The following is a 23,908-nucleotide window of genomic DNA, read 5'->3' as shown; positions in this document are numbered from 1 at the left end:
TTGTCTTTACTGCTAGTGTGGTGGGATATGTAGCGTGCTAACATGCTAAAATGAGATGGTGAACATGGTAACTATTATACCAACTTGACATTAGCAGATTAGCTTTGGTCATTATGGGCATGTTAGCATGCTGAGGTTAGCATTTAGCTCAGAGCGTCGCTGTGTGCAATGAGTCTTGTTCATCTCTGCTAAGTACATATCAAGGTCACAATTGTTTAAAACAACACATTTAGTATTAATGTGTTTTTTATGTTACGTGAAAATGTTACAAAAAAATTACTTTTTGGATCAGATTTTTTTTCTCAAATAATCTATTAATAATTAATATCAATATTGTTTCCTTTTTTTATGTTGGAGTGCTCACAGCCGACAAATACAGACTACAGAAAAACCTGTGATCAGGAGTTATACAGTGACTGGACATTATTTAATTTTAAAAACTCCCCAGCCGAAAAGGAAGGGGAGCTAGATATGGATTAGAATCACGAAGCAATAGTACAGCATAATCCTCGCCAAGGGGTGAAAGCTGAGAGATTGATGGAAGCCGAAATCAGCTTCTCATCCCTCCCAGGTCATTAAAGTGTGACTTTGGCTGTACTTTTGTGCCAAGGTTACCACATGTGACACAGGCACCTCACCAGACTGCACTGAGACTGAACTGATCCCGCTTGTTTAACATTCCATAGAAAGCTCAGGGACTGACTCAGAGCCTGAAGACAATTAAAGCCTGATGGGGTTTCAGAGGGAGGCCACCTCAGTTTCAATCAGCATCACATAACGAAAGTAAACACTTGCAATTGCAGTAATTAGCGTTGGTTAAGCCTCAGCTTTGCTACACTTGAAAAATGTTTTGACATTGGTGGAGAGTTTTTATGCAAGACTGCCATCTAGAGTTCAAATCCTCTTTCCCCCTTTTTCCCCCTCATTTCAGTCCTTGTGCTCATTGAATGACAACGTTGAGAAAACGTGACCCTGTGTAGGCCTCCATTTCCAGTCTTTTATACTCCCTTCCCAGTGCTGACACGGCTGGGATCAGTGATGCTTCTAGGAGTCGATGAGGTTCAGCTGCTGTGAACCTACCTTGTCAATGTCAGTCAGTCTTGAATAACAGAGGAGCCTTGAGCGACAGCTCGTGGCTTACTGTAATCATTTGCCTCCCTCAGCAGAAAAGGAAAAAACGGTGCTCAAAGCTGCTGGTTTCACCTAGAGCAACCCAAAGACAATAGGATCAGCCATGCTTTATGACTAAGCATAATACGAGGCTCCATTTGGTAGACATGCAGCGGCCCCTGTTTGCGGTTGTCAATTATTACAGTATATATATATTTCATCACTCCTCATTTACTTCATAATTATCCTGCTTCAGGTTCTCTTCTGCTGCTATTCATCATTCAAAGCCTTATACAATCCAATGTGATAAATTACGTGATCTATTCACGGTGAGCTAAGATGGGAGGGAAGCTATTCCGGAGTGTCCCTTCATCGTCCCTCTGAAACTAAAATGAAAGCACAAAAATATCTGCATCTTTTTTATCAAGATTAAATCATGAGCCGTTTACATAAACGGTGTGGCAGCTTGTTATGAAAGGTAATGAAACTGGGGGAGCCAGATTGCCTGAGAGAAAACGCTTCAGTCACAAAGCCAATGGCAGCTAACATGCATTTCTGTATACCAACATGGGCTGCTGCTACAATAGAAGCCAAAAACACTTCAAAATGATTTTTACATTGGTGACAATAGTAGCAGCAGTGCTGTATGTCTCAATAAATGGTATCAGACATATCAAATTAGTATTAAAGTATCGGGCTGAAATATGATTTGGATTTTATATTCATGTTGATAAGGTATTGGATTACGTGATTCTATGAAAATTACATAAAATTCAGAAAACGCCATTGCAACCAGTGAAATAGATGGAGCGAGCAAATTAAATGAAAAGCAGAGAGCCAATAACAGCCTCCATCTTTGTCTGACATCGGGGCTCTTAACATCTGCCCTCCAGCATGGCTGGCAGACTCAGGCCGACGTAACTTTCTACTCATCTATTTATCCGTACACAGCATCACCGGGTAGATTTGATCATTTAACTTGTAGCTGGACTCATTTGACATTCACGTCACGTTCTGATAGAGTGAATACTGAGACCTTGTGAGGTGGCCTTGCTTTTGTAATCTAGACGGTATGTCTCCCTTAACAAGAAATGAGTAATGACTAGACCTTAGCCTTTGCTCTGCATATTTCTTGGGTTGCTCGTCGGTGCAGGAGGTTATCTAACGTCAGCAACATTTGGAATAAGTAGAAGTAGGGTTGTATTCTGATTTCCTTTTTTTAAGCTGAGAAGACTTTGCTGTCTCTGAATACAACTGATCCTAAAAGGTATCTTGGTTGAAAGAGCAGCAATGATTTATTTTCATCTCCAAGAGGTCTTCAGTTAAGGTGAGAGGAATCGTTAAAAAGAGAACTGGGAAAGGTAGAGAGAGAATAGCCTCATAGTTGTTGGAGGCAATGGCTGTCTGAATGAGGTGATGGAACTGGCCTAAAGGAAAGCGATATTAAACTTGAGTTACTGTTATTTAAACTTTTTTTGGATCCAAAACTTCACGCCCTCATGTGTGTGTCTTGCTTGTGTGTCTATACAACCTCAATTTCCCACGTGTCAGTGATTATGTGCCCAGCCGTGCTCACAATTTAATCCACAAAACACACAATTACAAGAGTGACAGAAGTTAATGAACAGTGTTGTGCTGCACTGAAGGACTCCCAAGGGTAGATCTGTTAAGCATTAACACCAATCAAAGAGGTTTTTGTTTTGGAGGTGTGGTAAAATGTAGCGATGTTATGATTGTCCAACATGGCATAAAGTGATAAATGGAGTTTATAATACTTTAGCTCGCTTTCAGGCAATTTTCAGTTTGATGACTGGACTGCAAGGTATGAAGGTATTGACAGTTAAATAACTGACAGTGTTGAACAGCAATACTCTAGTAATTAAGTTGCTTTGTCTTCTTGGATCGCATGCTAATATTAGCCACCGGTAAGCCTAAGAATTGTCTGATTTTTGTTCAGAGTTGGAGGGTGTGTGAACCTCGCAGCTTCACTCTGAGGATTCCGGAGAGCTGTGTGCAGTCACCATGGCTAACGTTGAGCCATTGGTGGTCAGTATCTTCCCGTCAAAGTTGAGGCAAGCTGCTTGTTAAACCTGCAGTGTTTAATATTTCTAAATGGGCTAAATATTGATGATATGATGTGTGGGTTTTTTAAATGCACCTTTGACAGAGCTGTACAGTGTAATTAAGTAAAATAACTCTTAATATAATTTTGCTGTTGCGTAAATAGTGATCTAATAATGTGAGTTATTGAATACACTTGTAAAGTAGCGTGCCCAACGATGGTAACTGAGCATGTGAAAGCAAAAAGGTCCTCTATTGGTTCAGTTAAGCGGATACTGCTGGGAGACTGTTGATTTGTGGACGACAGCTTTGAGTTCTGTCGTCATCTTGTTTTTTTGGAACCAGAAGTGAGACAAGAGGGTGGAGCTTAGTATAATAGAACGCCAAATACGACATTTTTAGGCAACCAAAGTGTTACAATAAACTTCAAGAACTGAAAATACACGATGAAAGGGTAAAGGTTCTGAGATGAAAACACAACATAGCAACAAATCTATCACAAGGTAGCCATTCATTTCTAATAGACTTCTATTACAGTTGGACTTCTGTTTTTTTACTTCCAAATCTCATGCAACAAATACATTCTCATTTTGATCTATGCAGTAATCTGCATTAGCTTTGTGCGGATGCCCAAAAAATGTGATTCACCACAAACACGAGAGGTCCTTGACCACACAGTCATAAATAAGAACAAAAATGATGAGGGTGGCGGGTCCAGCAGGAGGCAAGATTAGCTGTGGACAGACAGACAGACAGAGAGATGCACACACACTCACACACACATGCATACACACGTTCTCGTTCAAGGATTGTGTCTTGACGGAGATAATGAAACAGGAGGGAATAGCATGTTAATTAACTGTACCTTTTATAAGTTATATTTTGGGTTAAGAATGCTACATTTATTAATTCATTCTTTGGCAAAATTGACAAAAAAAATGTCCTTATTTCCCTGCACTTTGTCTTGTGTCTTTTTTTTCTGTTGAGAAGAAGCAACAGTAAAAGCCTTGTTCCTTGCATTCTTGTTTCTTCTCTGACATTTAAGGATCACACTGAGAGAAATCCATCACAAAGGCAACAGATATATCCAATTCTGCATCCATAATGCATTGCAGCTGTAAAAGGTCATGTTGAGGAGCATGACATGCTTTATCTCGACTGGAAACTGTCGCTCCTTGGTCTGGGCAAGTTTGCTGTAAAATGCTGGAGGTGTTTTGGGGAAATATAGAAAGTCAATAACTGAGGCAGATTTGGTGGATAAAACATAAACACAGTGTATATTACGCCACCTTATCACAAGCACCTCTGGATTACTCTGGACACCTCTGATTTATGATATTTATTTTATGGACCTAATTACAGTAAAGTCTTGGTGTAGGTTGTGCTATTCGATCCCCATATTACAGAATGATAATGTGAGGAGCCAGACCTGGTATAGCGCTGTGGAGATCTATAGGACTTCCACTTTTATTATCCCATAAATACTACAGTTTTGCACTTACAATATTTTAATGTCAGGCGATAACCATACCATATGCATGTATTTTATTGCTAGTCATCTATGCTTTGGAAAGATTACACAGAGAGGTGGCCTGAATCATGTCACAGCTGGACTCTCACCCTCCAGCTGCTTCACCAGGGACTCGTCATCAGCGATGGAGCAAAACTGCTCCCCAGCTGCCTGCCTACTCCTGGGTGTACCAGTCCGCGAAATCACTGCTAAGCACTGCTGAGGCTGCCAGCGGGCATGCATTATTGATTTACATTGAAAACTGTTAACAAGAAAGAGTGTGGGCCTGTACTGCTCCACCAGTAGATCATGGCATCAAAGTTGTCAGGTTCACGGGTTAAATTTCCTCTGGAGCTACTGCTGGATGTTTTTATTACTATTATTTATTGATGACATTGCATTTTAAACTCTCTCTCTCACAGAAACGCATATAAACACTGATTACATGGTTAATACATTGTAACAAACTATAATGTACCATTTTTAATGTCAAGTGTCAATTCAATGTGTGAAATTATGTGTCGCCACCATGGAAACAATTTAATGGACATAAAATAACTATGTAAAATAAGTACATAAAAACATCACAAACTGAACCTCACAACAACACCGGTCTCCTAGTAGAAAGTGCTTTGTTTGTTTGACCCATTCGGCGTCACCGTTGCACCGGCTGTCTGCGTTCTGCCAGAGTTTCCTGCATCCTGTATGCGTCGAGCATAACCCCGGACCACCTGTTGGTGTGGCATGGGGCTTCTCTTCCTCCAGTTGATCGCAAACCCCAACTTGCTTAGGTGTAAAATTCAATTGGGCCATGAGGAACATGGTCTATTCTCTGGACTTGGCCATGGCACAGAGGTCGTGGAGATAAAAGAAGACCCTCACACCAATGAGATATTCTCGTGGGAGGGTTTGCAGTGGAGCATTGGCAGCTTGTGGCGCGGACCTTGACGGTGTCGAATTATGGGCAGAGCTTGGCAGGCCGGGCAGGCTGGTGTCTGCTGGACCCCGCTCTGCGCTGAGCAGTCAGTGGGCAAATCAGGTTCAATGAAGGATGGCGGAAAGTGGTGTGTGCTGCCGTATACACTGTGGGTTATGAACGTTTTCAGGTATAGGCATAATGATTGGCTGCTGATTTCAGCGGGGAATGCATTCCTCACTGAAATCACAAACATGCATGCTTGTGATTGGAGGAAAGTATTACCCATAAAGTCCAGTAGAGGGCGGAGTCTGTGTGATTTAGAAGCGTATAGATAAGTTTCACTTACCCTGTCAGACAATAAATTACCTAGCGTAGGCCTAAATTTAAACAGATATTGATGTATTTTTAGGTGGGCCTTTCTTCCAGATGGCTAAAGTATGTTTTGCTGCTATACCCTACAGCAGTGCATCGCATAGCGTCTGTGCTGGTACTTCAGTCTGTTTCTACCAACTGGGGGCGTGCTGACCACCGTTTACTGCAGGTAATACATTAACTATGCATAAGTACTTCGTACAGTCCCACTTCAAAACACCCAACATATCCCTTTAATGTGTTTGATAGCACTTTATAAGACAGTTGGGATTATATTTGATATATAATTACGCATAAACAAATCTTAAAAAGCATGTATTAATTGTTTGTAAAATTAATCAGTTATAAAGGCTTATTAGTAGGCTATTAAAGGAGTTTTAGTGATTGAGAAATGCATTGATAAGCACTAAAAATGTGCTTATATATAACTAATAGTGTGTTATAATATGTTGCACTGTTTACAAATGCTAAAGGGGGGTTGAAATAAAGTTTTTATTTATTGTGCTTGTGCCCTTCATCACTATACTCTACAAAGTACTTGACAAGTCAGACATTTTTTTGTGCATGCAAATTACCATTTATAATATCAATTATTTGACATTATGCAAAATCATGGTGTTATATTGTGACCTCTTTTTTGTTAAAAACCTAAATCACTTATTTCATCAAATTGGAGGAGAAGCAAAGGCCTTGGATTAGTTAATTATTTTTCCTGGGAGTAAATACGCTTTTTATTTTAGCTTCATCCATCTTGTTGAGAACTTCATCTGCCTTTTCTCAGTCTCTCCTTTCCCAGATGGTAGACAACCACTCTGCCGACTGAGCTAATTCAGAGTGACACTATAGAGAGTGTCTCTGCAAAGGGAGTCCCTCCAAGCCTTGCATTACAATGGCATGTTACAACATCTTAAGCTCCGTCCCTGTTATCCAGCAGAGGCATATTGTCTTGGATGTAGAGGCTGGAACAAGAATGCTGGCAGTGAGGCCTGGCTGGTACATCTGTTTTTTGGACTGGACAGACTGTTAATTAGTAATTACCAGCTCATTGTTGCCTGGAGGACTCTAGCCAAAAACAGCAGAATTAGCTATGTGGAGCAGTGCAGGTGTAGCCTGTCCAGGGACTGTATGGTATGTATAGTGGCCAACCATGTAAAACTCACTTTTGAACCTTTCTTATTTAACAAATGTTCCTCTTAAAACTGTTTTTATAAAGAGTAAAATAACCTTGTAATATGTGTTGTTATACAGCATCCGCATCACAAAAGAATCTATATGATTTCCATTGCTGACTCATGGAGTAAACCACCCCGATTTTCAGCCAGTGGGTGCTGTAAAATATACTTTCTCTGCCTGTTGAAATTGCACAACATATGTCTGTTGCCAAGTAAATGTTAGTTATTCATCATTAAATGTGGCTATCTTAGAAAACCTAACTCTAACTAAATTGAATTATGATGAGGTGCTGATTGAGGTATCGATTATCACATTATTACTTTAAATCCAGAGAGAAAAGAGAAAATTGCTCTCTGTCTCCAGACTATAATCTTAAAGCTACATCTAGTGGTGAGAAGGAAGACATGCAACAAACAATGAAATTAGATTAAGCGATCTAAGCGATCTAAGCGATGCAGGGTGGTTATACTGTGTCCAAGAATACATGTTTCCGGGTCTGTCCTGAATAAATAATACATTTATAAAACTGTAGTCCAAAAGGAAGCACAGCGGTGCCCCTAAGTGCACGGTTGTTTGATGACTTCCTGTGTTTAGTTCAAGTCCCTTCTAAAGTGTCCAAAAGACAGAATTCTGCTGCGCTCTGACCTCCCCTGGTATATGAAAATATAAATTCAGAATTTCCATATCTTTTCTAGCAGATGCATTTACCTACGGCCTGATTTGTGTTGAAATACAAAATTGGGTTCTATAGAGTCCAATTCAAATGCTTTCAAATGGCAAAAAACATGATTCCATCAAACTAATATAATGATATAACAACAACACATTAGTTTCCAGGCATGTTTAGTTATTTATTGAATTCACGTCACTTTCTGTAAATGGTTTTGGATCAATCTTCAGTTTTTTACAAACACGATGAGAACAAACTAAAGGACTGGCTTTGGACAGGTGTTTTAAAGCGAGATTATCTAATGTCAGTTTGTGAGCAAACACACTGCCACACCTTGATAACTGTAACATCGGCCTTCAGGAGACACATCTTTCAATATGTGCACAGTATAGCATTCACTGAGTTAAAAACACGATTGTGGCTTTTGTTTAAAAAAATAAACTTCACAAAACTCCCATCATGTTTGTCTGTAAAATGTGTCTAGCCAAGGCCCACTTTGTTCATGGCCCCTGGTAAAATGATGGGAGATAGTATTGTACCGCACACCAAGAAACCAAGAAGCTCTTTAGTACCCCCAAGCACTCAGTGCATTATTTATGAAAACTAGCACTCTGGTTTGGAGTCGAAAGCTCCTCGCTGTGCGTGTCACTCATGTGAAGAGGCCAGACTGTGGTTCTCTGAAGGAACGGTTATTCATTTCTCTGCAGAATCTTCATCTGACGTGGCAGATGCTGTGATCCTTTTACGTCTCCGAGCGCATTTTCACCTCAGCGAGGAGACAGAGGACGACTCAGGCGGTTCACAGTGCCAATTTTAAACCATTTGATCATAGAAATAGACCCATTCATAGCTGAGCATTTCAAAACTAAATTGTGATCATCAGATTTAAATATCTTGTATTTTGTCTTGTTATTTATATATAATGTAACATTATAATGTATTAACCTTTATTAAAGGCTATGCTATTTGATTTGGATAGCCATTGATTGATAGATAAAGCATTTACAAAAGTCAATTATTATTACCAATGCTTGCTAATTCGCACACCAGAATCAAATTAATTTCATTGGCCACAGCTGTGTCCACCTTGCTGCCATAAAGGGTCTGCCCGATGTAGTGATGCAGAAGTGTTGGTGTTAGTATTAGTAAGTAATCATATAGTCAATAAAGCTGCTTGCTTTCATTTTTACAGTCGTGATGGATTTCGTTCTAAATGCAGGTGAGCTTTTAGTGAACTGTAAAGATTTTGAATTGGACCTGGAAAAAGCAACCAATCTCTTAACTGAAGTCGGGATCCATATGAGACTGTAGTGTGTGTCAGCCTCTCCATAATGCTTCCCCTTCACTTCATCATTCAGCTATAACAAGCACTACCTCCCATACATTACATATAGCCCACATCATTTGTCAGAAGACGCAGACATCCATGGTGCAATTAAGCTGCACCTGTGCAAACTGTGCAACAGCAGGTTGGTAAGGACCGTTGACTTGGAGGCTTACCATTATGTAAACAGTAGAAATAGGCCTATAGGGCTGGCAGAGATCCTGCAGCTTGGCTTGGCACCGCTGCATGCTGTCATAGCCTACTTAAGGGAGAGGCCATTGTTGTTAGTAGACTAAGACACTGAGGACATGAACGTAATACAATGTGTTGAATAAAGTTGTCAAAAAATAGCACACAACCCTTTGAGATTTCCAGACATTCGGCCCAGAGTTAAAGGCTGGAGGACACATTACATCTGTCAGGCAGATGTTTTTAAAGTCACCCAGTAATGCTCATCCCAAAGCTGGTGTTATATTGATAAATGAACCCACGGACACTGCATTTTGTCTTTTCGTATGAAGAAAAAGCTCATATGAACACCGTTGCATTCTTCCTCGCCATGATCGTATGCCAGCATGCGTAATAGTAGTACCCTGAAAACATATGGGGTACGTAATGTTGTTGCATTACAATTTGACGGAAACCAGGAGCAGAGCAAGTACCATATTTGATGCCACTATGGTGGATAAAACATGATAAAGTGCCTTCTAGAGTACCGTTCCAGTGGTGAAAATGTAATGCAGTGCACTAATGGGAGCCCTTAAATGGGGAAAGTATGATGCAGTGGACTGTACAAGCTAAAAAACTCCATGCATGCCAGTGCCCCACCACATGCAGCTGATGCTCTTCCTATTTTTCGCCCCTGGCCCTCAGGCAGCCTGAGTCCGCCACTGAGGTAAGCGTACCGTCGCCCTCAGGTGAGCTACACTACACCCTCGACCCACATGTACATGTGCAATGTCTTTCAAACACAGCAACGCCTCCCCCGCTTAATATCTAATCCAACGAAGAGAGGTCTCAGTTGTTGTACTGTCTTCGTGCGCACGATGGTGGACAGGTTCTTTGTTTGCTAGCTTTGACGGTAACGCGCCTGCGTGCTCGCGCTCTTTCATTATTTCACAGGTGCGCTCAGCAGCTCGGGAGGACACACTGCAGGTAGAGGTCGAGCCTCCGCCTTATCATGAATATCGTTACCGAAAGTAGAACAAATGTCGAGAAAGTCTTGCTGTTCTTTGTCGCTCAGGTAGGCCTAATGCGAGGCAGCTTTGAGTAGTTACAGCAAAGTATAACAACAGTTTTTGGGGAGTTTAAAGACTTCGCCTGTGCGGAAAAAATGGCCAATACATCCAACCTGTGTTGTTTATGAAAGCAGCGTTAAAGCGGATTCTTATTTAATTACTCCATATAAATGTAGAAGGTGCCTGCAGCGTCCAAACTGCTATCTATCCAACGTCAGCTGGAGCAACAGGTGGCGGTTTCTTTGTTCATTTTAAAAGTACGAGCTTAATGAATTCCCTCTCTTTGAACAGCAGCAGCAGGATGATACATGGCAGATGCTACAGCAGAGAGCACAATCAACATGGAGGACATTTTCAAAACGGTAAACTTCACACATGTTTTGTCTGTTAGCTGTCTCGTCTCCAGTAGCCTTATGTATGTGTGTGTGTGTGTGTGTGTGTGTGTGTGTGTGGGTGTATATTTGTAGGTGCGGGAGGTGACGAGCCTTATTGAAAAAATCTCCTGCCAAGCAGAAGAGGTGGAGGGACGACACGGCGCTATTGTTTCCACTGCAAGCCAAGACAAGAGTAAGTAGAGAGCACCGTCATGGCGCTGATGCGCTCTCAGAGATCTACCCTTCCTCCAGGGCACACACCACTGAACAGACAAACAGAGCAACACACACACACACTCACACACACAAAATGGTGTAGAAAAGGATAAATGTATCATATGTTTTGGTCAAGACATGGATATATATAGCTACACCATGATAATAATGTTACATTAACAACAGGCCAGACCGAATGAATGAAAGTAAAAACATATCCAACATGTGGCTGCAGGTGCTCTAGTCACTACACTGCATGTTAATAATTAATAATGCATACAAAACCCAACCATTCTTGAATGACAATGCTCTTTGACAATGTACGTCTGCAAGTTAACTGCATTAAAATGAACCACCTTAAAATGCTGAAATGATGCCTTTTTAATGAAGTGAACATATTCTGTTCTTAGGAAAACAAGACAACCTGGAGCTGCTCAACGATGAGACCAAGAAGAACGCCAACTTGATCCGAGCCAAGTTAATATGTAAGGGGTGCTGGGTTTTTTTGTCTTTGCAAAATGTGCTTTTGTACAGTAGATATTGGTTTGTCTCATGCTGTAGTAACACAACTATAGAGCAAAGTTATTATGGATGCGTAGTTGTGTAGGCTGTCGTTGGTGTGCGATACAATGAGGAAGAGCTGCGTAGCACGTATCACGCTTCCTCAAATTCTGGAACTGCAATGTTCACAACATTTGACTTGCAAATGGTTAGAAAAGGAAGGCTGCTGTACTCCACTCTAATCTGTAATTTAACATTTCTTCTACGACTGCTTGCGCGGAGTGATGGAACAGTGTGGTAGAGTTTGAATGTCACTTTTAAATTGGCGCCGCGCATGTTTGCGTGTTTGATCTGTGTACTTTCAGCAATGCAGGAGAACTTTCCGGTGGAGGAGAACGGTGAAAGAGCCTCAGCAATTCAGCGTATTCAGAAGAACCAGGTCTGGCAGCACTTTTATCTCCCTAAACAAGCCAGGTGCATAAAGACGGCCCACTCATTCATTACAAAGAAGCCTCAATCTTTAGGCACCTGTCAGAAAATCCCCCGTGATAATGGTCTGTTTTCATTTCCATGAATCAATAATCCGATTTTTATTTTTTTTTAAATTGTTCTCTGGACTTTCTTTCACCAGCACTCCCACCTGACTCGGTGCTTTGCTGAAGTCATGAGGGGCTACCATAAGGCGCAGATCTCCTTCAGAGAGAAATGCAAAGCACAGATCCAGAGACAGCTGGAGATTGGTGAGCTGCCAAGAAACAAATGACACCAGAACATGAGCCCTTGTCGTCGTCCCCCCCCCCCCCCCCCGCTCTGCTCAGTGTGTAAATGGTCTTCGTTTCATACACCAGGATCACGCCAGTACAGTTGTTGTGGGTGTTTCTATAGTAATAGCTCCTCAGATGTTATGACGCAGGGACGGTAATATTATTTCTTCTTCCAAATTAGGTCGTTACTATGAGTAAGAAGCTCAGCATTCAATTTGAATTATCTTTCAAACTACATTTTTCCCTTCAGTTTACACACAGGTTGCGGTTTACATCCACAGTAGACCTATTTGATTTAATTAGGAGAAACTGGTCTCGCAGTAGAGGTGTAATAGCGCCATCCTGTGGTGAACACAGGAGCAAACACTTCTTGTTAGCTCACAAAAAAGTGTAGAGTGATTATGATTCATTTAAGATTTACGCATGCACTTTTGTTTTAGAATTATTATTATCATGATACAACAGCATGTTAAACTAACCTGAACTCATCAGCTTTGTCGATTTTTCAGTGAATAAAGTGACAACAGATGAAGAGTTGGAGGAGATGCTGCACCGAGACAATCTCACCATCTTCATATCTGATGTTAGTGGAACTTCCTTTGATTCTGGCTGGTAAAAATGGCAACGCAATAGTTACTAATATCTACCGTAGCTTTATTTTAGCTGTGGATCACTTGGATATGCAGTTAGAATGTAATGTGAAGCTACTCGGATGATGATTACATAAACAACTGGTGTACTTGTCCTGATACAGATCAGCTCTGACGCTTTGAGTGAGATCGAGTCTCGTCATCAGGACATCATCTGCCTCGAGTCCAGCATCAAAGAGCTGCACGAGCTATTTACCGACACCGCCATGCTGTTGGAGATTCAGGTAAGATGGCTGCCTTGTGTTGAAACATTCATGACTAATATAAAGGAATGTACCGATGTCACAACCTGACTGGTGTTGATTGTGCTTTTCTTCCATCAGGGAGACTTGATCAACAATATAGAAAAGAATGTGACGAGTGCAGCAGAGTATGTAGACGCGTCCAAAGCCCAAACCTACGACGCAGTCGCATACAAGAAAAACACGTTCAAGTTAGCATCTCTCCCGAGATTCTTCAAGTCTTTCAAGAGGAAAACCTCTGTTAAAACTGCTGCTGATCAAAAGTCTCCGATTCAAACCACGACTGAGCTCCCGAACCCGTCTGAACATTGACTGCACCAAACATCCAGATCTACATCAACGCCTGCGCTCGATGGAACACGCTTTTCATCCCATTTTTCGGTACAGTGCCTGTCTGCCAACTCGAAGGATAATGAGGTCGTTTAAATTTGAACTGCTATGATAATGATGCGTCAAATGAAGGTGAGAAGATGCTGAGCCAGTTTCTGATGCTACCTGAGGACTGTCAAAGGGACAAATGCAGCAAAACACACACTCACTCACAGTTAGCCAGTGTTCCCCTGAGTGGCCAGCAGGTGGCACGACAACATCAGATAGAACTCTGAACCAGGATCTCTTAACTTCTCTCTGCAGTCCTGCTGAACTCCTGTGTTTTTGCCTGATACTGTGTTTTACCAATGTCGTGTTGTTTTAATATTCTGAAATAAATGTCTAATCTCTTGCTGTGAGACTATGCCAATCCTGAAATAAACCTATGTGGTGTATGCTACAGTACGTAATGTGTCACTGGTGCTTTATTGTAACATGTGAAAGAGGGAAACGTAATGCTGCGACTACACATACGAGAATCCATCATAATGTGGATGGGTAACAAATGTAAGAAACTCAACATTAATTGTCCAAGTTTGGCCACTTCAAGCCGAAAGAGCTGCTTCAGTTCTCAATGGCATATATATGTGTATGTATCAACTCTCCAGTTCTAATCTTTTTATAGAAATTTCCTCACTCAGTGTTTTGATAATGCTAGTGGAGAGTGCTCTGTAACATCGGGCCAAAATGTCAATTGGGGTTTGAGCATTTAATTTACATAATTTTCATTCCCCATTCACCGATCCTTTGTGTCCTGCAGATGGAGGCATTATCCTCAGGAAAGAGGTTATTGAAGGACATGTATTCCTCATGATTCTCCACTCGTTTAGTTGTTTTTATATATTGTAATTTGTCACCTGCAGTTTATGTATGATGGATAATTGCTTACAATTATCATTCGCCTGCGTGGGTCTCAGTGTGATCTGACTGTAGGGGGGGGGGGGGGGGATAGGCAAAAACTCTCAGACAAGCTGCATCATGGGAATGCTGCCAGGATGAACCCAATGACTTGTCTCAATGTGTCTCTCTCCCTTTCCCCTCCTCCTCCTCCTCCTCTCTACCTCCTGGATAAGATTTCACAGCGCCTCTGCTCCTTGCTGAAACCACTGATTTCCAAATGGGAAACAGAAAAAGAAATAATAGATAAGGATGACAATGTAATTTGAAGAAAGAAAGAAAGGGGAGACCGTGATCAAATAAGGAGTGAAATCAAACAGACCCAGGCCTACGTAAAAACATGTCTTCTTTATTGGTTGTGCCAGAGTGCTGAGGTCTTAACATAGGCCTTGACCACAATTTAAAAGGGCTGAGTGATGTGTGGCTGCATATAATGTGGGTCCGGGGCTGTCTGCTTTGATTGACAGGTCATCCCTCTGTCTGTCATTTAAACAAACGGGGCTAATGTGCTGAAAATGGCCCGTCTCTAAAAGAACCTCCAAACGTTTCCCCAGTTGGAATGGACTACAAGGATGGACAAATGCACGGTCGGAAAGGACTGAAGCACGAAGGGGGAACAGTCTCTTTTTCTGCCTCCTCACAGAGCCTCCAGAGCAGTCTCACTTCTTGGCTTTGCCCTGGGCGGCCACGGCCTCCATGGCCTTCTTTACGGTTTCCTCATCACCGAGGAAAGCCATGGGCTTAATAGGCTTCAGGTTTGCGTCCAGCTCGTACACAATTGGGATTCCTGTTGGCAGGTTCAGCTCCATGATGGCCGCGTCGGACATACCTGGAAAGACGGGCAGATGGATCAGACGGGTAGACGTGCAGATCAGCAGGAACACAGAGCGGGAATGTAATTGATACAGCAAAAGGCTGCCCAGACAGGAAGGACTCTAGTCTGGCATAATAAAAGGAATCAGCACTGCAGGTTTTCTTTACATCTGGTTGTATTTTAATTAATTTTGATCACAGCAATCTGTCATTTATAATCTAAGAAACGTGATCTACTTGTCCCTCTCATCCTTGACACCTACAGTACCATTCCGATCTGACATTTAGACCCTCTGGCTGTATAACTCCCTTATCCATGTCTGGCCACTCCTTGAAAAAGTACAACCTTTATACATAAAGGTCATGACTGTAATGGGAACCAAACTCATGACCCTCTGCCCTGTCCCTCAGCTGAGTCCCTGCATGCTATTTTTATGCTCTGTAATCCACAACTGCGTGTGTGTGTCTGTGATCATTGAGGCCTTGGCCTTTACAATGAAAGCTGAAAGCTATTTCCAAACCAAAACATTCGGTTAACTTGCAATTTGCCATTTTGTGATGTTGGATTTTATAATGTCAACATTCACCTCTACCTTTCACTGCAGAACTTCATGTAAGCTTTGTCCTCCTACACCGTAGTACTCACCCTCCAGGTGCTTAACGATGCCACGGAGGCTGTTGCCGTGGGCAGCGATAATAACGTTCTTCCCCAACTTGATTTCTGGCGCGATGACGTCATTCCAGAAAGGCAGGGCGCGGGCGATAGTGTCCTTCAGTGACTCACAAGTGGGGAGCTCACCGGGCTTCAGATTCTTGTAGCGCCGGGACTGGAGTTAGTAAGAACAGTGAAAGGCAGTTTACTCCCACGAACAATTGACAGAAGTTACAGAACTTACCGACAAGACAAACATGGTGGTGCTTTGTGACGTTCTTCTGATTAGTGAGAAAACAAACCCTACTAATAGATTGCCGATTCCAAAATAGCCCACGCCCTGAGTTTCAGTTGTCTCACCTCACTGATGACTTTGGTGTAATGGTGATCCTTTTCCATGGGTGGCGGTGGGGTGTCAAAGGAGCGGCGCCAGATCTTCACCTGCTCCTCGCCGTGCTTTTCCGCCGTCTCGGCCTTGTTGAGGCCAGTGAGGCCTCCGTAGTGACGCTCGTTCAGGCGCCAGGTACGAATCACGGGCAGCCACATCTGGTCTGTGCCCTCCATGATGGTCCACAGGGTCTTGACGGCGCGTTTCAGCACGGAGGTGTAGCACACGTCAAACTTGAGGCCCGCATCCTTGATAGCCAGGGCTCCACGCTTGGCCTCCTCCAACCCCTTCTCACTGAGGTCAGCGTCGAACCAGCCGCAGAAGCGGTTCTCTTGGTTCCAGGCGCTCTCGCCGTGGCGGACGATAACCAAACGATGGGCAGCAGCCATGTCTTCAGCAAGAGTTTTACTTAAACCACTCACAGTTCCCTCAGCCCTTCTAACTTGTGCACACACACACACCGTCTGACCAACAGTGAGACCAAGCTGGCATACCACACTCTTTTTATAGCAGCCTGGATGGTGGCAGTGCATAGCAGACAGGCCTCCTTCACTTTCCACCTGTGAGAGGCCTTCACGCTCTGACGGACATACATGGCCAGCCAATAGAACGAGACCTCTGCCCGGGCTTGGTGGGACATGCGGCGGGTGGGAAGGCCAGAGGTCAGATATTTAGCCAAAATAGCAACATGACTTTTAAACTGAGATCTGTGGCACAAAAGTGTAAAAGATCAGAGTTGGCTGCAGAGAGAGGCGCCTCATTCTGAAATGAACAGTTTTAATCACTGAGAGAGAAACCGTAGCTCATTGCACTTTGAAGATTTCATATGTTTAGTAAATATTACATCTGTTCACAGGGGCATAACAGGCTCAGCACTGTGGTAGGGGGAGATCCATGACTGCGGCGTGTTGCCAAAACACAGCTGAGTTAGAAGCTGCATACAGCGTGCACTCATGTGCTTTGTCTTACTTTACCACAACGTTCCACTGCTCTTCACGAATAATAATCATTGTTAATACAATTGAGGTACAAATCAAGAACAGGCGAAAGATGCAAGAAACAGCAAAACAATTAGTGTTTAAAAGTGTTCCAGTTAAAAGGGAAAAGGCTCCTCAAAGACCTTTAACTACATCTTGATCTTTAAGGGTTCGACCTGGTCCAACCTGCGGAATCATATCTCAGCAAATGATCATAAAGTCTCATAAATCTAAAACAGAGGGATTTATAAAGTGTTATTACTGTCCATGACCTCTAGGAGTTGCTCTCGTATCAGATTTACATGCAACATGTCCCACTGTGTGGAGTAACAATGAGGAAGCCTGGCTTTTTCTTTTTTTTTAACTCAAAAGGAGTTACATTTCAGTAAGGCACTGTTAGATGTACATATACAGCTGCTACAACTTATACAGTGGTATATATGCTGCGCAAGGGCTCCCCTGTCTCAGCATCACCACAACATATTTTAACTCAATGATTCAAGTTATTTCTGTGTGTCTGGAGTTGAGAAGCGTCGAGTGTTCCACCCTACTGGAAACATTATACACTACTGAGACAAATAATCGAAGCCAAATATTCTGCAGTATCCTTCATGAAATTGAATGTCGGGAAGCACTCAGACGTACAGGATGAGGATACGCAGTGCTGATGAAGCTTGGAAACTATAAGCCACAGAGCCAACGCTGTCAGGCAAAGTCACCGTCTCCTGCCACGGCCAATCAAATTATGATCCATGTATAGAAAAAAAAAGAAGAGAGAAATACAATCGTCCAAAAATATGATATTGATGGAGTTCCAGGCGTGACGCCAGACTGCCTGATGTGAGCCCGATAAGGAGGTGGGTTATTGTATTGCACAAAGTAGGAACTAACAAGGATGAGGCTGCAGGAAAAACACTGGATGTGCCTTTTTGCAGCTGGGTCACTCTGGTTCTCTGGTGAATTGACGTTTACAAAATGAATATGAAAACACAGTTTTCAATGCTGGAATGACAGATAATTAATAGCTGCTGCTAGGTTTTGGTTCTGTGGCACATTTACTGTTCAACCCCTGTAGCATCCATATTGCAGGAACACAGAGCTGATAAACCAGTTGTAGGCTACCAGCAAAGCAACCCGCTGACAGATGAAGCTACAGAGCCGCTGTTGAACATACTGAGGTCAAACATCTAGCAGTATGATATCCATATATTTTCTTTAAGGGTTGTTGGAGACCAGATAGGTGGAGTACAGAGAAGGAGAGTTAACGTTTGACTTGTAATCCAGGAATAAATCATAATATGAGCACTTGTCAAACTGTCAAACAATCAGTTTCATCGCTTGCACTGCAGCTGCCAAATAAATTGAATTAAAGCAAATGTGGCTAACAGGCAGTATTGTTAATGGTGGCTGTGTATCCGTCAGCTTGTTATACAAAGCGCCCCTAGTGGCCAAAAGGGGATAAATAATGTGCCTATGAAGTGTCGATAAATACTATTTATTTATAAATAAATATAAAGCTATTCAACTTCACCACTATTGCCACCAAGCATGTGACGATCCCAGTGATTCAGTGACCCAGGTTGCTGAATGATGTGATGCTGTCACCATGTATAGATGCCTGGAGTTACTGAATTGTAAAAGTCATAATTTGATACTTAGACTAATGCTGGGGTTTCATGTTAATCAGCTACACCGGCAGAACAATCTAGAAATATTAAGTTTTAGAAACTTAGTTCGGGAACAAGGACCACGCCCCGAACATATCTAATTTCCTCCGCACAAATTATTGAGTCACAACTGACCCATTGACTTCCTCCCCCTACATCCCTTCGTCCCCTACGCTTCATCCCTTCATCCCACAACTCTCATCCCTTCCTCCCTCAAGCACTATTCGCTCCCGAAGTCCATCCCTCTGACGTCGACATGCAATACACTATTTGAAACTCCTTATCGTTATTAGTGTGTTTATAGTTAGTGAATACACTTGAGGTGAGTTCATTTGTTTGGGATGAGAAGTTAATGGTCTACTTTCTCTCTTTCATTTCCCCGGGTCCTGTAAGTGTCTTGTCTTGCCAAAAAAAAATCGCCCCTGGTGCTGATTGTCAGGCTGCTGTTTGGGTGGGAAAGAGTGTACACAGGGGAGTTTGTGTGATCACAACTGTTACGATGACTCAGCCTGCAGCAGAGTCCATGCAGCTCCCACTGAAGTCCCAAACCTCTCACTGCCTGCCTCACTTCTGTGAGGCACAGCACTGTCTATAGGTACTGGGGGGCTTTGCTGCATCGGCAAATTACTGGAGCATTCACACTACGGGACATGCACACATGCACACTCACACACACACACACACACGTATACAGTTATTGCTGAAAAAGCACTGCAATACACTTCATTTATGCATGGAGTTTGAAAGCAAGATGAATTTCCCCAACATATACTTTCACTGAGCCCCTGCATACCTGCACACACACACACACACACAGACTCACGCACACACACGAAAAGAAAATGCATGTCAGCAGCTGGGTGTAATTGACCTGCCAGGGTATCTGTGATGCAGATGACTGTTTGTCTTTTATAGAATTGAAACAACAACCTGACAAAAGGGGAAAGAAGACTTGTCTTTCACTGATTAAAAACATTGCTTTACAACTAACGAACTATTAAGACTACCTCTATAACATCGTGCACCTTATTCATGATATACTGTACATACCTTGTGACACTGGCACATAACATCATTACATTTAAGTAGTATATGATGTTGTTAGTTTACCAAAATGGCTTTTACAGAGTCAGAAAAGGACAAAAGAAAAGCTGAGAATATAAAGTAAATAGTATTAACATTAAGGAAAACACTGACGCAGCGTGTGTGCACTACTAATTAACCAATTTCCTAGCAAGCTGCCAAGCTTATTGACGGACCAAGACGTTTACATGTTACCTTCTGTTTGGGTGGGATTTTATCATTGCAGGTCTTTTGAGGTTACGGCTGTAGTTCTGCTCTACACCAGTAGGAGAGATGCTGTGTCACGGTTGTAAATAAGGCTCCCCCCCCCCCCCCCCCCTCCCCCTCCCTCCCCTATCTCCTGCAGTGACGATAGCACAACAAGCCGGTTTAACCATGTTTTTTGTTCCATATAGAAAAAGGAACTCCTCGCAAAATGTATGACAGTTTTTTTTGCAGTAAGTCCACATGAGCACACAGGTTTTTCTTTTTTAGAAACGCAGCTCTGATGAACATCACTGTAATGAAAAGACAAACGTAAGTATGGATCCATGTGACGTGTATTTTTGCAACCTCTTCTCCTGTCTTTTCTTCTGTCTATCTTGAACTAATTTCCCTCCTACGCACATCCCCACGGATCCTCTCGGTCTCATTTCTTGCCGCTGCAGTGTAAGCCCATCGAGCCTGCATTGTCAGAGTTTGGGGGAAAGCGCTTGCGTCAGAGCTCACTCTCCTGCTATAAAAGCACAGGCTGCTGCAGCAGTAAGCAGTCGAGGCTTGAACCTGAGCCCGTTGTACACCTCCCACACATACATACACACACACACACACATACACACACACACATACACACAGAGGAGAGGGAGAGCAGACTGTCCTACTACCACTCAGCCATGAGTAGCATCGGATATGACCCCTTCTACTCCGCCTCGCCATACAGACGCTGGTATGCCGAGGCCCCCCCTCGTGTCGCGGTGACCAGAGGGAGGACCCACTCCGTCTACTCCTCCCATGCATCCCCGCTGTCCTCCTCCCGTCTGCAGTACTCCTCCCCTGGCCGGGTGCTGCTTTCCTCCTCCTCACAAGCCGCTTCCCTGGAGCTGGAGCTGAGCCAGGCCGCCCAGATCAGCTCCGATTTCCGCACCGTGCGCACCCAAGAGCGCGGCCAGCTGCAGGACCTCAACGACCGCTTCGCCGGCTTCATCGAGAGGGTGCGCGAGCTGGAGCAGCAGAACCGCGCTTTGGAGGCAGAGCTGGTGCTGCTGAGGCAGAGGTACACGGAGCCGTCCCGCCTGAGAGCGCTGTACGAGCAGGAGGCCCGGTCCCTGAGAGCTGCTGTGGATGAGGCCAGGGCAGAGCAACAGGCTGTCCTGGGACAGAGAGAGCGGCTGGAGCAAACCCTGAGTGCCTTGCAGGGTCGATATGAGGAGGAAGTGCTGGCGCGTGAAGAGGCCGAGGGCAGGCTGATGGACACCCGCCGCGAGGCCGACGAGGCTGCCTTAGCCAAGGCTGATCTGGAGAAGAGTGTCGAAACTCTGCTGGAGGAGCTGGCCTTCCTCAAGAGGATTCACGAAGGCGAGGTGGTTGAGCTCCAGGCCCAGGTCCAGATGGGTGTCCAGGTGGCAGTGGAGTCTGAGGCCGCAGCTCCGGACCTCTCCGGGGCTCTCAGGGACATACGGTCCCAGTATGAAAGGCTGGCGGCAAGAAACATGCAGGCAGCAGAGGAGTGGTTCAGGGGGAAGGTGGGCTCCATGACCGAAACGGTGGCCCAGCACAGCAACGCCGTGAGAAGCAACAAGGACGAAGCGGGAGAGTACCGACGCCAGCTCCAGGCCCGCCTGCTGGAGATCGATGCATGCAGAGGCCTCAATGAATCCCTGGAGAAACAGCTGCATGAGATGGAGGACAAGCAGAACGCTGAGATAGATGCTATGCATGTCAGTAGTGTATTCTCTCGTGATGCGTTCATTGTTATCCAGATCTTTAGATTTTTGGGCTTATTGCTGTTTAAAAGTATTACTTAAGGGTTTTATTTGATTTAACATTGTTTGTCCTTTTATCCTGACTTGACATTGTCTTGTATTTAGGACACCATTGCAGAGTTGGAGAGTGAGCTGAGGGGCACCAAACAGGAAATGGCACGCTACCTGAAAGAATACCAGGACCTTCTGAATGTCAAGATGGCTCTGGACATTGAGATTGCTGCATACAGGTGAGAAGCAGCAACGGTGCGGCTGAGGTGAAAATATATGTTCAAACGAAGCTGGAGTATTTCTAATGTTTATCTTTATGTAGATAGATCTGCAAAGTGTATGGCCTTACTAAATGTATAATTTATGTAAAACGTTTTTACGAGTTGATAGAAAAGTCAAAATATGCAGGAAACGTTTTATTTTGGTAAACACATTCTGTGATAAAGCAACACTGTCATGTTTAGTGTTAACAAATGGCCACTCACTGACTTCTCATGGCCTGCAGTACTCATCACCTTTCTTTTCACCGACTTCTACAGGAAGCTTCTAGAAGGGGAGGAGTCTCGTTTCAGCGGAGGAGTGCCTGGGAGTATGTCCTCTTTGTACAGCCACAGTTTCGCAGCGCCCTCCATCGCCCGGCCCTTCCTCTCCAGCCTGAGCGCTAACACCTCCTACCTGATGACATCACACCTCCTCAGCTCCAGCTTCAGCATCACCGAGGGGCTCATCTCTGCCAGCCACGCCCAGCAAGCAGAGGCCAGCCCACCTGGGGAAGAGGAGGAGGAGGAGGACGAGGAGGCGGAGGTAAAGGAGGAAGAGGAAGAAGAGGCAGGAGACGAGACAGAGGAGACAAAGGAGGAAGAGGAGAAGGACGATAAAGAGGGAGGAGAGGAGGAGGAGGGAGATAAAGAGCAAGAAGATGAAGAAGAGGCTAAGGGAGATGAAGAGGCTGAGGGAGGAGATGAGGAGGCCAAGGACGGAGAAAAGGGTTAGTGCATTGTTTTTACATTCTGAAATTTCTTAATTAAACTTAAATTATTAAAATCCGGATGACAAAAAATAATACAACTCTCATCTATTGATGCAGGTGGCGAGGAGGAGCAAAAGGAAGAGGTGACAGAGGAGGCGCAAAAGGAAGAGGTGACAGAGGAGGAGCAAAAGGCCGAGGTGACCGAGGAGGAGCAAAAGGAAGAGGTGACAGAGGCTGCCAAAGATGACGGGGAGAAAGGGGACAAAGGAGAAGGAGAGGAGACTGAGGTTAAAGAGGAAGCCCAAGAGGAAGTAAAAATGGAAGGAGGCAAAGATGAGGATGCAAAAGAAACAGAAAAGGCGGAGAAAGTTGAGGCAAAAAAAAGTGAAGAGAAAGAAGATAAAAAGGAAGCCAAGAAAGACGACAAAGATGACAAAGTTCCTTTGAAAACAGATGTCAAAGCTGAAGCCAAAAAGGAGAAAGAGGAAGGAAAAGCAGCCAAACCGGAAGCTGCAGAGGAAACGAGCACAAAGGGTAAAAAGTAAGCCAGTAGCTTCAGAAAACTTCAATCATGACTGTCCATTAGCTCGATAACCAGTAGAGTACGCTATCCTCTCAAATCTGCTTGTTAACATGGTGCTCAATGAAACCGTCCAATAGCCATCCACAGCAACAAATCAAGGTAAACTGCTTGCCAATATCAAGAGGAATCCATAAAGGGTCTGGTTGCACACTTCCTGATGAGTGTAATATGTGTAATTGCTGAGTGCAAAAGTGAGTGTGTGAGATTTTGTTGGTTTAATAAACACCTCTTAAAGCCATGTGTGTCACTGATTTTGTGCCTGGTGAACCATAAACAAGTCCTAAAGTATAACTTTTAACATCACAAGCCTCTGAGCCTCCAAGAGCAAAGCAGATCCCCACACAAGCCCTCCTAAGCTATTTTGATGGGGCATTCAGTAATGCAAAAACAATAATAATAATAATATAGATAAATATATATATGTGTATGAAGA

General features: G+C 43.6%; 3 protein-coding genes across 6 annotated transcripts; 2 read left to right on the top strand and 1 right to left on the bottom strand.

The window, feature by feature from the left end:
- Nucleotides 1-10,168: 10,168 nt before the first annotated feature.
- LOC306710312 (syntaxin-2-like) lies at nucleotides 10,169-14,572 on the top strand. 4 transcript variants are annotated; one of them, XM_079178770.1, is made up of 9 exons: nucleotides 10,169-10,294; nucleotides 10,669-10,739; nucleotides 10,845-10,944; nucleotides 11,378-11,452; nucleotides 11,834-11,907; nucleotides 12,100-12,208; nucleotides 12,742-12,815; nucleotides 12,987-13,106; nucleotides 13,206-14,572. In XM_079178770.1, exons 2-9 carry the CDS (start codon nucleotides 10,686-10,688, stop codon nucleotides 13,434-13,436), a joined length of 837 nt encoding a protein of 278 aa, XP_079034896.1. In that variant the 5' UTR covers nucleotides 10,169-10,294; nucleotides 10,669-10,685; the 3' UTR covers nucleotides 13,437-14,572. The 4 variants fall into 4 exon arrangements, with proteins under 4 accessions (XP_079034896.1, XP_079034897.1, XP_079034898.1 ...); XM_079178771.1 differs by having other exon boundaries at nucleotides 10,213-10,382; XM_079178772.1 differs by having other exon boundaries at nucleotides 10,214-10,382; nucleotides 10,672-10,739.
- Nucleotides 14,573-14,719: 147 nt separating this feature from the next.
- pgam2 (phosphoglycerate mutase 2 (muscle)) lies at nucleotides 14,720-16,732 on the bottom strand. The gene is made up of 3 exons (XM_079178774.1): nucleotides 16,216-16,732; nucleotides 15,850-16,030; nucleotides 14,720-15,219 (listed from the first exon to the last, which is right to left on the bottom strand). The coding sequence occupies exons 1-3, from the start codon at nucleotides 16,630-16,632 to the stop codon at nucleotides 15,050-15,052; spliced, it is 768 nt and encodes a 255-aa protein (XP_079034900.1). The 5' UTR covers nucleotides 16,633-16,732; the 3' UTR covers nucleotides 14,720-15,049.
- A 4,110-nt stretch (nucleotides 16,733-20,842) lies between these two features.
- On the top strand, nucleotides 20,843-23,437 carry nefla (neurofilament light chain a; the record flags this gene model as incomplete). The annotated part of the gene is made up of 4 exons (XM_079178525.1): nucleotides 20,843-21,886; nucleotides 22,037-22,161; nucleotides 22,462-22,891; nucleotides 23,102-23,437. 4 exons carry the CDS (start codon nucleotides 20,843-20,845, stop codon nucleotides 23,435-23,437), a joined length of 1,935 nt encoding a protein of 644 aa, XP_079034651.1.
- Nucleotides 23,438-23,908: the final 471 nt, after the last annotated feature.

Source organism: Pholis gunnellus, assembly GCF_910591455.1.
Source record: "Pholis gunnellus genome assembly, chromosome: 18".
Lineage (NCBI taxonomy): Eukaryota > Metazoa > Chordata > Actinopteri > Perciformes > Pholidae > Pholis > Pholis gunnellus.
This window is presented reverse-complemented; position numbering and strand designations above follow the sequence as displayed.

Bases quoted from the DNA above. Each gene is read 5' to 3' on its own strand.
- LOC306710312 (XM_079178770.1), top strand. From the start codon at position 10,686: ATGGCAGATGCTACAGCAGAGAGCACAATCAACATGGAGGACATTTTC. The intron at 10,945-11,377 runs GTAAGTAGAGAG...TTCTGTTCTTAG, and splicing joins CACTGCAAGCCAAGACAAGA to GAAAACAAGACAACCTGGAG. The intron at 12,816-12,986 runs GTTAGTGGAACT...GTCCTGATACAG, and splicing joins TCACCATCTTCATATCTGAT to ATCAGCTCTGACGCTTTGAG.
- pgam2 (XM_079178774.1), bottom strand. From the start codon at position 16,632: ATGGCTGCTGCCCATCGTTTGGTTATCGTCCGCCACGGCGAGAGCGCC. The intron at 16,031-16,215 runs GTGAGACAACTG...TACTAACTCCAG, and splicing joins ACACCAAAGTCATCAGTGAG to TCCCGGCGCTACAAGAATCT. The intron at 15,220-15,849 runs GTGAGTACTACG...CCGTCTTTCCAG, and splicing joins CATCGTTAAGCACCTGGAGG to GTATGTCCGACGCGGCCATC.